Source organism: Heptranchias perlo, chromosome 8, assembly GCF_035084215.1.
Source record: "Heptranchias perlo isolate sHepPer1 chromosome 8, sHepPer1.hap1, whole genome shotgun sequence".
In the NCBI taxonomy this organism is placed as follows: domain Eukaryota; kingdom Metazoa; phylum Chordata; class Chondrichthyes; order Hexanchiformes; family Hexanchidae; genus Heptranchias; species Heptranchias perlo.
In genome coordinates, this window is record NC_090332.1 from 65,645,483 (window position 1) to 65,659,869 (window position 14,387).

A 14,387-nucleotide genomic window follows, 5' to 3' on the forward strand; every position below is an offset into this window, starting at 1 on the left:
AATTATGAGGACGGTTTGATGGTCATGTGAGAGAGGAAAGGGAAGGAGGTTACTGGTATCGCTCATTAATAATCTGATCATGCAGAGCCCTGGCAGACAGGACCTGTCTACCTTGTAGCTTCCCTGCCTCTTCCTCCACTTCCTGCTGCACTTCCTCCTCCTTACCACTTCCTCCTATGTCTCTTCCTCCTCCTCCTCCTCCTCCTCCTCTTCCTCTTCCTCTTGCTTCTGTGGTGTGCTCTATGATGTTCCGTGTGGCAGCATGGCTCTCGTTGTAGGCCTGCTATGAAAGTGTGTGTGTATTCCTGACTGGAGTCATGAGCCATTACATGAGGAGATAACACTTGTCGCCCAGTACCCAGCCTTTGACTTGCCATGCTGGTTGAAATATGGGTGGCACCGAGGACTGGCACAGGATGAAGGGATCATGACTGCTGCCAGGATTGCAGGCATTCACCTGCATGATGCGCTGTGTGTGATCGCACACCAGCTGCACATTGAGGGAGTGGAATCCCTTTCTGTTCGTGAATAGTGCCGAGTTCAGTTGGCAAAGTGCGTGTAGTCAATGGCACCCTGCACCATGGGGAAACCTGCAATGCGAGCAAACCCTCTTGCTCGCTCCTGCTGTTGTCTCTGGCAAGAGGGAACAAGATGATTCTGTTTCTGAGTGTGTACAGAGCCTCAGTGGCCCCCTTTCTATAGCAATGTACTGCAAACTGCGAGGTGTTGCTTATGTCGCCAGCAGCAGTCTGAAAGGAGTCATAGCCATAAAAATTAAGTGCCACAGTTACCTTGACAGCCACAGGCAATGCTGTCCTTGCCCAGCTCTGAAGCTGCAATTGTGGCTGCAGCAGTTGAAAGATTTCAGTCACTATCTAATGAACCTTAGACATCTGATGCATTCATCGCTGAAGTTGAGATAAGAGAATTGGTCCCTGAAGGCCCTCATTGTATATGGCCTCCTGCTGAGTGACCTCCTCCTCCTCCCTCTTCTAGCAGTTTGTCCTGCTCTGCGTGGCCTGTCTTCATTCTCCCAGTCATGTTCAATTCCCAGAGGAAACCCTAGCAATCCACCCATGTCTGAAAGCAACTTTTTTCAGCAGAATATTTTAAATGCCACTAGAAGTTCCGCAACACCAGCCAGACCACTCTCTATAGAATATTGAAACTTTAGCCAAGTATAGGAAACTTCCAAAAACATGTACAATTGCACCAGCAGCCAGAATAAATAACTCAGCAACTAACCTGTAAGTACTTCAAGATCCCTTTAAATAGCACTGGTGAGGGATCCTTCATGCCCTTTAAGTCTTGTTCAGCTGTACGAGGTTAAGACAGGGTGTTGGCTGGAGCATGGAGTTCCAAAATGTCGCCGGCTTCTTCAAATCAGCATTGCACACTGATTCGCGTCATAATCTCCCTATTCTACACGCTGCCGGCATTCATTAGGCAACCACCTTTACCAAGGTGGCGTCCTGTGCATTTCACGTCGGAAATGTGCGCGCGTGTCTTGGACACCATTTTCGGGGCTTAGGTGTAGCGCCTACAAAACAGGCGCTACATGGCCCAATTTCGCTCCCTCCATGTCCTAATAACTCCCTGTGCTGAAAAAAATTATTCTAACTTCCCCCTTCATACTGCTACTGATAATCCTGAATTTATGGCCTGAATTGTAACTTGGATCCGGGAACTCAGCAGGTGGGTGGATTTGCACATGGGGAGCCCGGAGGTCAAGTGTGCTGTTTAATTCTGCAACCACAACTCGATTGCAGGCAATTATCTTTGTCCCAGGTTTCGTGTCTCCAAGCTGCACAATGGGCGTACTGCACACCCGAATGATGTGATCGGAACTACAGTATTTAAAAATATTTCGAACATGGAGTTTGGAGGAGAAAGGAGAAATGGATTTCAGGACAGCAAAAGCAGTGCCTAGATTTACTGATGCCTTCCTAGATGTACTACTGGCTGCAGTGAGAGCCAGGAGGGAGGCTCTTTATGCAAGGGTTGGCAGGTAGAAACCTGGTTCTGTCACTTGGTGGAGGTAGCACAAGAGGTGACAAGCAGAAGCAGGGTACCCAGGACTAGGCTACAGTGCAGGAAGCACTTCAATGACCTGACCAGGTCTGGAAAAATGAGTACATTTGCTGATCCACATCTTGTTGTGTACAACTCTCCCCCCTTCATCACTCTGCCTTGGCAAGCCTATTCCATCACAATACTCCCCACATCCATTTAAGTGTCACCAGCAACCATCCTTCACTTTCTATCCACTTGCTCACCTCCCCATTTATGCAACAACACTGTTACTCACCTCAATCCTGATGCAATTGGATGCATCTGTGTGACAGTGACCCTCTGATGCATCTGTATGATAGTCTTCCTCACCCAAAGCATTGCATCCATTGGGTGAATACGGCACCTTCAGTCATTCACAGGTCTGTTCTGTCGCCTCTTGTTGGAGAAAAGAGCGCAAATCGCAAGAGGGAGACCGAGGACTGGCAGTGGACGTCCTTGTGGAGCTGACTAATGCAGAGGAGGACTCAATGTAAGTAGGTGGGACATCTGCGGTCCTCTTGGAGCTCACAGATGGACGGTGACAGCATTTAAAACATCTTTCACAAAGATGCTGATTTTATGTAATCAATGCCTGAAGTATAAGAAGCCTGAGGATGGCAATTGGCAAGATTGTTATTGTGCTGAGACTAAGTCATTTCATTTTCTTTTGTCTTCCAGGCCCTTCACGTGAACAAGAAGATTGTGCGGAGATGCATGACATCTATTCCTCAGAGGACCTCATTTCTTCTGAGGGTGCACCGTCACAGGACATACTGCCATGCACCAGCGCAGATACGCGCACTTCGGTGGGTCTTCTTATACAGATAGTTGGGTTGTCACCTGGTGATTCACAAGTCACAAGTGAGCACATGCAGACACTGGTGGCAGGGGCAGCTGTGGAGAGTCCGCTTCGAAGGGCACACTCTTCTCCAAGCTCTGCTCAGCTGGACACAGATGCTGAACCCTGGGGGCAATTGTTGAGAAGGAGAAAGATTGAGGTACAGGGGCACCTTTGCGAGGCACTGGAAGATGTGCCACTCACACTTTCCACAATAGTTGAGAGGCTGGAGGAGTCCAGCTCCAAAACCCAAAGGTCGTAGGCTGAGAGCACCTCATCAGTCAGGGTAGGGATCTGAGCAGCCTGCCTCTATCTCTGCTGAAGCCACAGGGGATGCACCATGTAGAAGCAGTAGAAAGCTTAAGTTTAAGCTCTTGTAGTTCACCAAGGGGATGATGTGGAGATGCCGGTGATGGACTGGGGTTGACAATTGTAAACAATTTTACAACACCAAGTTATAGTCCAGCAATTTTATTTTAAATTCACAAGCTTTCGGAGGCTTCCTCCTTCGTCAGGTGAACGATGTGAAAATGAAATCCTCGAAATGAAATCGCATTTATAATTCACAGAACAATGCTTGGTGAGTACAGACAGTTTTTTCAACTGCCCGTTGCCAAGGCAATCAGTGTGCAGACAGACAGGTGTTACCTGCCAGGTCTCACAGAATATACAAATCACCAAAAAAAAACAACAAACAAACAAAAAAAAAACAGAGATAGAGAGGTAGAAACATAGAAAAGACAGCAACTGACCCGTTATATTAAAAACAGATAACATTTGTTCGCTGGTGGGGTAACGTGTAGCGTGACATGAACCCAAGATCCCGGTTGAGGCCGTCCTCATGGGTGCGGAACTTGGCTATCAATTTCTGCTCGACGATTTTGCGTTGTCGTGTGTCTCGAAGATAGCCAAGTTCCGCACCCATGAGGACGGCCTCAACCGGGATCTTGGGTTCATGTCACGCTACACGTTACCCCACCAGCGAACAAATGTTATCTGTTTTTAATATAACGGGTCAGTTGCTGTCTTTTCTATGTTTCTACCTCTCTATCTCTGTTTTTTTTTTGTTTGTTGTTTTTTTTTGGTGATTTGTATATTCTGTGAGACCTGGCAGGTAACACCTGTCTGTCTGCACACTGATTGCCTTGGCAACGGGCAGTTGAAAAAACTGTCTGTACTCACCAAGCATTGTTCTGTGAATTATAAATGCGATTTCATTTCGAGGATTTCATTTTCACATCGTTCACCTGACGAAGGAGGAAGCCTCCGAAAGCTTGTGAATTTAAAATAAAATTGCTGGACTATAACCAAGGGGATGCACAAGGGTGTTAGAACAAATGTTATGTTGTGATTTCTATTTCTTTTTATGTTGGCACATTAAATGTATTCATTATCAACACTTCCAAGTCATGGCCATTATTGCTTCCAGACTTTCAAGTGGATCTTTCATTTGATTCATGATGAATGCCAATACATGACCCATTGGGCGGCTGTGCACTCAATGCGTTGTTGAAGGACTGTTTTGAACAAAGGGAGGTGGGGGGAGGTGGGGGGTAGGTGGGGTTTGGTGGTCGTGGTGCCAGGTGGCATGAGTATCTCAAATATCTTTATTTGTGGACTGTCAATATGAGAACCGGTGAGAGATGAGGGCATCCCTGGCATCTTGGGTATCAATGTGCATGGCTGGTCTAGTGATGGGTGCACCATTGTCATATTCCTCCTCCTCATCCTCACCCTTTTCCTCATCCTCTTCCTTTTCCTCAATGTTGTCGCCGACAGAGGATGCTTGACAAGCACCTTCTTCCGCGACCACCTTTAAACCTCTCTGCAGCGCTATGTTGTGCAGGACACAGCACACCAGGATTATCCTGGAGACCCTTGCTGGTGAGTACTGAAGGACTTCCTTAGAACTGTCAAGGCATTTGAAGCACATCTTTAACATGCCTATGGCTTGCCCAATGCCACACCTGATGGTCACGTGGCTCTGGTTGTATTGTTCTTGTGCCTCGTTGCTGGGGATCCTCACAGTTGTCATGATCCACGTTTGCAGAGGGTATCCCTTGTGTCAAAGGAGCCAGTCCCTAAGCCTGCCTCCTGTCTGGAAGAGGTCTGGAATGTTTGACTGACACAAAATGAAGGCATCATGATAGCTGCCAAGGAACCTGGCGCACATCTGCAGAAATCTCTTGTTGTGGTCGCACACCAGCTATGCATTGATGGAATGATAGCCCTTTCGGTTACTGAATATTCCTGGCTTATGTGGTGGTCCTATGATTGACACGTGTATGCAATCAATTGTGCCCTGCACCCGTGGGAAGCAAACCAGAGAGTCGAAACCCACTGCCTGCTCATTCTGGCTGATCTCGGCGAGAGGGAAATTAACGTAATCGGATGCCCTGCCAAACAACCCATCTGTCACCTGCCTTATACACTTATGTGTAGGCAATTGAGACACCCTGCAGATGTCACCGGTGGCACCATGGAAGGAGGCAGAGATGAAGAAATTGAGGGCAGTGGTTACTTTTACTGCCACGGGCAATGCGTGGCCATCAGGTCCAGTGGGGAGCAGCTCTTCCTCAAGGAGGCTGCAGATATCTGCCACCACCTGTGACTCAACCTGAGCCTGCGTAGGCACTGCTCTTCAGAGAGGTCCAGGAAGTTCAGCCTCTTCCTATATACCTTCTCACATGGGTAGTGCCTCCTGCGACTTCGTCCCCTCTCTTGGTCCCCTCTCTGCTGTTCTCCAGGTCCTTGTTGTGCACCTCTGTCTTGTGCACCTGCAGATCCCAGAACCGGATGACGTGCCTGCCACAGATGGTGATGTTCCTTCTCCTCAGATGTACTGTGGAATAGATCCATTGTGCTCCCCATCCTGATCTTATCAGATTGAGAGGCTCCAAAATGTTGGTAAATTTGCCTGAACACAAGAATTCTGTCTCAACAAAGAACTCTCAGTCTAAACACAAAGAACTCCCAGCCAAAACGTTTGCCTGAGAGAACTGAGTGACCCGCTGCAGTAACTGACTTTTTATTGATGCGTGGCAATCACAGGTTAAAGGGCCAAATGAGCTTCGGCTGCATCTCGCCTTCATTTCAATGGCAGGTTTCAGAAGCCATGGAAAACCCGTGCAGAAGAAGTTAAATCCGTTTCTGTTGCAGAATCCGCAAAAATGTTATCAGCTCAACTGTGTAAATGACCTACATTGCCCCTTTAACAAGCCGGCCACTGGGATTAAGTGGGGACGGAACTTCCGGGTATCAGTTGCGCGCGCACATCCTGGGTTAAACCCGTAAGTGGGCATGTTGAAGCTGGGATGCGGTCCCGTTTCCAATATCTATTATTTTTGCCTCCCAGCCAACAGCAACCCACCCATTCTTTGGGGTTTAAAACCCCCCCATGTCTCCTTGCCAACTAGTGAAAACAATCTTTCACTATTTACCCTCTCATAGGAACATAGGAACAGGAGTAGGCCATTCAGCCCCTCGTGCCTGCTCCGCCATTTGTTAAGATCATTGCTGATCCAGCTCCATATACCTGCCTTTGGCCCATATCCCTTAATACCTTTGGTTGCCAAAAAGCTATCTATCTCACATTTAAATTTAGCAATTGAGCTAGTATCAATTGCCATTTGCGGAAGAGAGTTCCAAACTTCTACCATCCTTTGTGTGTAGAAATGTTTTCTAATCTCACTCCTGAAAGGTCGAGCTCTAATTTTTAGACTGTGCCCCCTACTCCTAGAATCCCCAACCACCCTATCCGTTCCCCTTAATATCTTATAAACTTCGATCAGATCACCCCTTAACCTTCTAAACTTTAGAGAATACAACCCCAATTTAGAGTCATAGAGTCATACGGCACGGATAGAGGCCCTTCGGCCCATCGTGTCCGCGCCGGCCATCAAGCCCTGTCTACTCTAATCCCATATTCCAGCATTTGGTCCGTAGCCTTGTATGCTATGGCATTTCAAGTGCTCATCCAAATGCTTCTTGAATGTTGTGAGGGTTCCTGCCTCCACAACCCTTTCAGGCAGTGAGTTCCAGACTCCAACCACCCTCTGGGTGAAAAAGTTCTTTCTCAAATCCCCTCTAAACCTCCCGCCTATAGAGTCAAAATTTGTGTAATCTCTCCTCGTAACTTAATCCTTGAAGTCCGGGTATCATTCTAGTAAACCTACGCTGCACTCCCTCCAAGGCCAATATGTCCTTCCGAAGGTGCGGTGCCCAGAACTGCTCACAGTACTCCAGGTGTGGTCTAACCAGGATTTTGTATAGCTGCAGCATAACTTCTGCCCCCTTGTACTCCAGTCCTCCAGATATAAAGGCCAGCATTCCATTTGCCTTCTTGATTATTTTCTGCACCTGTTCATGACACTTCAATGATCTATGTACCTGAACCCCGAAGTCCCTTTGGACATCCACTATTTTTAACTTTTTACCATTTAGAAAGTACCCTGTTCTATCCTTTTTTGATCCAAAGTGGATGACCTCACATTTGCCTACATTGAATTCCATTTGCCACAGTTTTGCCCATTCACCTAATCTATCAATATCGCTTTGTAATTTTATGTTTTCATCTACACTGCTTACAATGCCACCAATCTTTGTGTCATCGGCAAACTTAGATATGAGACTTTCTATGCCTTCATCTAAGTCGTTAATAAATATTGTGAATAATTGAGGCCCCAAGACAGATCCCTGCGGGACTCCACTAGTCATATCCTGCCAATGTGAATACTTACCCATTATCCCTATTCTCTATCGCCTTTCGCTCAGCCAACTTCCTAACCAAGTCCGTACTTTTCCCTCGATTCCATGGGCTTCTATCTTAGCTAACAGTCTCTTATGTGGGACCTTATCAAATGCCTTCTGGCAGTCCATATAAATAACATCCATTGACATTCCCCTGTCCACTACTTTAGTCACCTCTTCAAAAAATTCAATCAGATTTTTCAGGCACGACCTACCTTTCACAAATCCATCCTGGCTCTCCCTGATTAACTGAAAATTCTCGAGGTGTTCAGTCACCCTATCCTTAATTATAGACTCCAGCAATTTCCCCACAACAGATGTTAGGCTAACTGGTCTATAATTCCCCGGTTTCCCTCTCTCTCCTTTCTTAAAAAGCGGAGTGACATGTGCAATTTTCCAATCTAGAGGGACAGTTCCTGAATCTAGAGAACTTTGAAAGATTAAAGTTAGGGCATCTGCAATGTGCTCACCTACTTCCTTTAAAACCCTGGGATGGAAACCATCTGGTCCTGGGGATTTGTCACTCTTTAGTGCTATTATTTTCTTCATTACTGTTGCTTTACTTATGTTAATTTTATCGAGTCCCTGTCCCCGATTCAATATTAGTTTTCTTGGGATTTCCGGCATGCTATCCTCTTTTTCTATTGTAAATACTGACGCAAAGTAATTATTCAACATGTCCGCCATTTCCCCATTGTCAATGACAATATCCCCACTTTCAGTTTTTAAGGGGCCAACACTGCTCCTGACCACCCTCTTTTTCCTAATATAACTATAAAAGTTCTTTGTATTGATTTTGATATCCCTTGCAAGTTTCTTTTCATACTCTCTTTTTGTAGCTCTTACTATCTGTTTTGTGACCCTTTGTTGATCTTTGTATCTTTCCCATTCGCCAGGATCTGTGCCATTTTTTGCCTTTTTGTATGCCCTTTCCTTACATCTTATACTGTCCCTTACCTCTATCGTTGTCCATGGCTGTTTTTTTTGGCAAGTAGAGTTCTTGCCCCTCAGGGGTATAAACTGGTTCTGTATCTCGTTAAATGTTTCCTTAAACATTTCCCACTGATCATCAGTCGTTTTACCCATTAACAGATTTGCCCAGTTTACTGTGGACAGTCTCCGTCTCATCCCATTGAAGTCGGCCTTACCCAAGTCTAGAATCTTAGCAGCTGACTCACTTTTTTCCCTTTCAAACACTACATTGAACTCAATCATGTTATGATCGCTATTGGATAGATGTTCACGTACAGTTAAGCTGTTAACTAAATCTGGTTCATTACTCATTACTAAATCTAGTATGGCTTGCCCCCTTGTTGCCTCTAGGACATATTGCTGTAGAAAACTATCCTGGACACACTCAAGAAATTCGCTACCTTTCTGACAGTTACTAGTCTGCTTTCCCCAATCTACGTGAAGGTTAAAGTCCCCTATTAAGACCACTATGCCTTTCTTACACGCTTGTCTCATCTCTGCATTTATACAATCGAGCACTTCAGAGCTGCTGCCAGGGCTCCTATACACAACTCCCACTATAGTTTTAGATCCTTTCTTATTTCTCAATCCAACCCATAAGGTCTATGTTGGCTGCTTACCTCTCGTTATATCCTCCTTTATCATTGAATTGATTTCATCTCTAATCACTAAGGCTACTCCTCCCCCTCTTCCATTTTCCCTATCTCTCATGTAGACCTTATAACCCGGTATATTTAGTTCCCAATCCTGACCATCCTGCAGCCATGTCTCAGTAATAGCTATCATGTCATACCCTCCAATTTGAATTTGAACCTGTAGTTCATTTAATTTATTCCGTATACTCTGTGCATTTGTATATAGAACTCTTAGTTGGGCCACACACCCCAGCCTGACCTTCAGCTTTGATGCTAGGATAATCGCCTTACGCCTTCTAGTTTTCACTTTATCTATCGTGTCTAAAGTACACTTTCTTTCTGCTGCTCTCCGCTTTTCCCTTTCACTTGTTCTTGAACAACTGTTTGTACTATTTGTATTGAAAATTTCCCCTGGGTCTTCCTCTCTCTTGCTGCTCTCAACTTTACTCCCTTCTGACTCCCCGCTAAGGTTCCCATCCCCCTGTCACTCTAGTTTAAACCTTCCCCAACAGCACTAGCAAACACCCCCGCGAGGACATTGGCCCCGGTCCTGCTCGGGTGTAACCTGTGTCGCTTGTACAGGTCCCACCTTCCCCAGAACCGGTCCCAATGTCCCAAGAATCTAAATCCCTCCCTCCTACACCATCCCTGCAGCCACGCACTCATCCTGTCTATTCTCCTGTTCCTATACTCACTAGCATGTGGCACTGGTAGTAATCCTGAGATCACCACCTTTGAGGTCCTGCTTTTTAATTTATCTCCTAACTGCTTGAATTCACCTTGCAGGACCTCATCCCTTTTTTTACCTATGTCGTTGGTACCGATATGGACCATGACTACTGGCTGTTCACCCTCCCCCTCCAGAATGCCCTGCAGCCGTTCCGTGACATCCTTAACCCTAGCACCAGGGAGGCAACATACCATCCTGGAGTCACAATTGCGGCCGCAGAAACGCCTATCTGTTCCCCTTACAATTGAATCCCCTATCACTATAGCCCTGCCACTCTTCTTCCTCCCCTCCTGTGCAGCAGAGCCACCCATGGTGCCACGAACTTGGCTCTTGCTGCTTTCCCCTGATAAGCCATCTCCAAAGCAGAATATCTGTTTGAGAGGGAGATGGCCCCAGGGGACTCCTGCTCTACCTGCCTGGTCCTTTTACTCTGCCTGGCGGTCACCCATTTCCTTTCTGCCTGCGTAATCTTTACCTGCGGTGTGACCACCTCACTGAACGTGCTATCCACGATAGTCTCAGTATCGTGGATGCTCCACAGTGAATCCACCCGCAGCTCCAGCTCCGAAATGCGGTTTGCCAGTAGCTGCAGCTGGACACACTTCCTGCACACATGGTCACCAGGGACACTGGTAGTGCCCATGACTTACCACATAGTGCAGGAGGAGCATATCACGGGTATGAGCTCTGCTGCCTTGACTTGCCTTAGAGTTACGCTGCGTTCACCTCTCAGACTCTCCTCCCGCTCTCGGTCTCTCCTTTTATATTGTCCTCACCTTTCGGACTCTCCTGCCTCACCAGTGACGTCGCACAGTAATTGTCTCTCGTTGCAGGTCTGCTGCTGCTTCTATCCCCACTCTCAGTGTTCCGCTGCTCAGGTCCGCCGCCTGTGACTCTTGAAAATTCTGTTAGATCCCCTCCTAACCTTCAGTGAAAAAAGCCCATCTTGGCTGTCATATTTTCCTACATTACAATACTTCAAAAGTATTTCATTGGCTGTTAAGCACTTTGGGATGTCCTGAGGTCATGAAGGACGTTATATAAATGCAATTTCTTTTTTCTTTCTTTCTTTAATGTTATTTTGTATTTGCTGTAGGTTTTACATTACCAGTAGGATTCTCATCTCCATTGACTGGTATCACAGCAGGCCTGCCTCCAGGGATCAATGCAACTACTTTTCAATTCTCTGGTCCATCTGCTAATGAAAGCTCTTCAAACGTCCAAGACCAAGGATCATTTTGCATTCCACTGGTCCAAATAGTGCAATCCACATCACAGCAGAGTTCAATTGCATCATCAATTACCAGCAATCCTATACAAACTGCAGAACACCCACATCCATCTCGAGACACAGGTTAGTCACGGAGGTTGCACTTCAGAATTGAAGTAAATGGAAAGTATTCTTAGCTGAGAAATAACAAAACAAACTTTCCATTCTGCAAGGCTAGTCATGCTGATGCAGAGCAGTTGAGCGGGAGCGAGGCCTCAGGCAGAGATTCACATCGCTGGATTATGCAAGATAATTCATTATGTACAAGAGCTTCATTTCAATGTTTAAACGCATGATAATGGGAGTATAGTGAGCACTAGGGCAAAGACCCACATTTTGTCATGGGGATTGTGCCAGGTGCTCAATTTGCCCACATGAAATGGGCAATGAAGGTCAGGCTGGTTCAGGGCAGATAGTAAGTGATTGTTTTAAAGGGGAATTTCTCCAAAGGTGAACTATAACAGTGGATTTATGAGATCTGGTTGTTTTTTTGCATTTTTTGCAGGAATTTTAATAGCAATATTTTTGATTGCTCCAATTAAAAATTGGAATATGGGAATTCCTATGGGTGTTCCGCTCTTTCTGTGTTATTTGGAGGAGAAAAAAGAGGAGTTCAACCTTATAAAAGGTAACAACAGTTGAGCAGATACAACAAGGCCCACACAGCTGCCAGGAGTATTACTGAACACACTGTAGGCATCATGAAGCAGTGTTCCAGAAGCCTGGAAAGAATGGGGATGTCTTAAAATAGAGCCATGCCAGGGCCTCCAAGATTATCATAGCCTGCACTATGCTGTACAACTTTGTCATTTAAAGAGGTCTAATAATGGAGCAGAAGAGGAGCAGGATGCCCACCCACAGCCAAGGAGAGAGCAAAACCTTGAAAATGAGTCAGAAGATATTGCTGCTGAAACACTATTGCAGACAGCAAGAGTCATATGGCAGACTCTCATTGATGAGGCCTTCAGCTATGTGTCCCATCTGCCCAATACATTGATACTCCTGTCTACATGTGCACAATGCAGTGATCCAATCCACTTTCATCAACATTGTCCTGTGCACTAAATCAATTACCATTGATGCCAATGCCGTACTCCATCCCATCAGAAGAAAAGTCTTCGGGTGCAGTTGAAATAAAATGAAACCAAATTTAATTCCATAAAAGTTATTAGTAGATGCGGCTAATGATGTTTGGCCCAGTGCTTCCCCTTGGTGACCATGTGTGTTTTGTAGTAACTAATCTTGTGCATCGATACCTGCTCCAGCTATGCCCCTGCTGCTGGGTACTGCCACAGCATTTCCAGTGATCTGTGTGGGAACAGACCTGTGAAGAACATTGAGGACAAAGAAGCTTTGGAAAATGTCTCTGTCTATCCAGCTTGTCCAGATTAAATAAGTTAGCCTCTTGAAAATTGAAGCCCATAGCCTCCGTAGCGTAAGTGTGAGCATTCACGAGACATCATCTCACTGACACCCCAGAAATGCAGATACCCCAGAAATTGCCATGCACTCCATGGTGGGCTGCGTTTCATGCACAACTGCACAGGTGTAGGTCGTGGACTCTCCACTGTCGCTGTCACATATTGCAGGATGTTGTCACACTTTCTAATGACAGTAAAAAATGTTGGTGCTCAGATAGCACCCTTTTGAATGCAGGTCCCATCAGGGCCGAATCCAAGATCTCAGCAGCTTATGAAGAACATGAGCTGGCCTTCTGGCTAGCAGATTCCTGCTTCTCCACCACCACATATATTTCTGCTCACTTATACTTTGTGGCTCGCCTGATGCACCATATCTAAATCCCCCAGGGTGGATGTACCTCTGTTGGTTGAGTAATGTGAGAGGATGTTGGGTCATAAGATCACATGATAATTATAGATGAGGCCACCCCATATTAATTCATCCATCTAGAAAGATCCCAAAGTCCTCCCATTGTAGCATCCAATTGTTGCTTAAATGCTTCCAGGTTTTTCCACATGTTGATCACTCTTTGTATAAAGAAGAATTTCCTGATATCAGTTTTAAAATTACCTTTTACTAAGTTGAACTTTTGTCCCCTTGTTCTACTCCTACAATTTAATTTAAGGTAATCTTCTGGGTTTACTTTTTCCATTCCCTTAGCAATCTTATATATTTTTATAAGATAATTTCTAAGACACCACCTTTCAAGGCTGAAAAGCCCAAGTTTCTCCAGTCTTTTCTCTTAACTCCTTTTTATCACACTTCTAATTTGTTTGTTAATCCATTTAGGATCACATTTGTTTTGTGTGAGCCTGTTCATGTTTAGTCGGTATTTGTCCTGCACGTTCAACATTATACCTTAAAGGTGTTCCACATGTCTTCTATTGAAGTGTTGTTGAACAGCCCCTCCCAGTCCATTTGCTTTAGTTGCCCCCTATTTCTTTGAAATTACCTTTTTAAAAGTTATACCTGATTCCTAATCTTAGATATTGTTGACTTCAGATCATGTTAAATTTGATCATTCTGTGATTGCTGTCCCCCAGGGGTGCTATGACTTCCATTTCATGTACATTTTCTGGATCATTAACGAATACCAGATCAAGATGAGCATTGCCTCTGATGGCACCATTAACATAAAGCAGTCGTGCATTACACTTACCAACCCTGACTCTAAATTGTTTTAGTTTTCCCAGTTTATATTAAGTTGATTGAAATCTCCCATTGAAATAACTTCAATATTTTCACATACCCTATCTCTTCATAGAGCAAATTGTTCTTTTTATGTTGACCTGGTAGCCTACAGCATACTGCTATAGGTACCTTCGAATTTTCTCATTTGAGATGTCTAACCAGAAAAGTTCATTTTGCAGCTTACTACTTCCTACAAGATCAATGTCTTTTACCTCTTAAGTGTCCCTGACATATAGGGCTACCTCATCTCCTCTCTGTCTACTTATTTGTTGTGAATACCCTGTGCTCCTCAATGTTGTTGTCACACTTTGAGATTCTTTGACTATTTGCTGCAGGAGGGATTTTGGATTGCTTTATGTTAAGATGGTGCTTTTAAAATAAATCCTGTTCACAAAGGATTAAATCCACACAACACACCCTGAAGTAGATCTGGACAGACTGGCTGGAGAAAGGGTGTTTCCCAAATACTACATCAGCTTCAGATAGTGG

General features: G+C 45.2%; 1 protein-coding gene across 1 annotated transcript in view; it reads left to right on the plus strand.

Annotated features, from left to right (window-relative positions):
- The first annotated feature begins 5,033 nt into the window (after nt 1–5,033).
- Nucleotides 5,034–14,387, plus strand: part of si:ch211-140l13.3 (centromere protein J) — a 147,350-nt gene continuing 137,996 nt past the window's right edge. The window contains exons 1-3 of the mRNA XM_067989562.1: nt 5,034–5,126; nt 5,638–5,707; nt 11,073–11,330. Coding sequence (XP_067845663.1) covers nt 5,034–5,126; nt 5,638–5,707; nt 11,073–11,330 — 421 coding nt within the window. The remainder of the gene's footprint in view (nt 5,127–5,637; nt 5,708–11,072; nt 11,331–14,387) is intronic.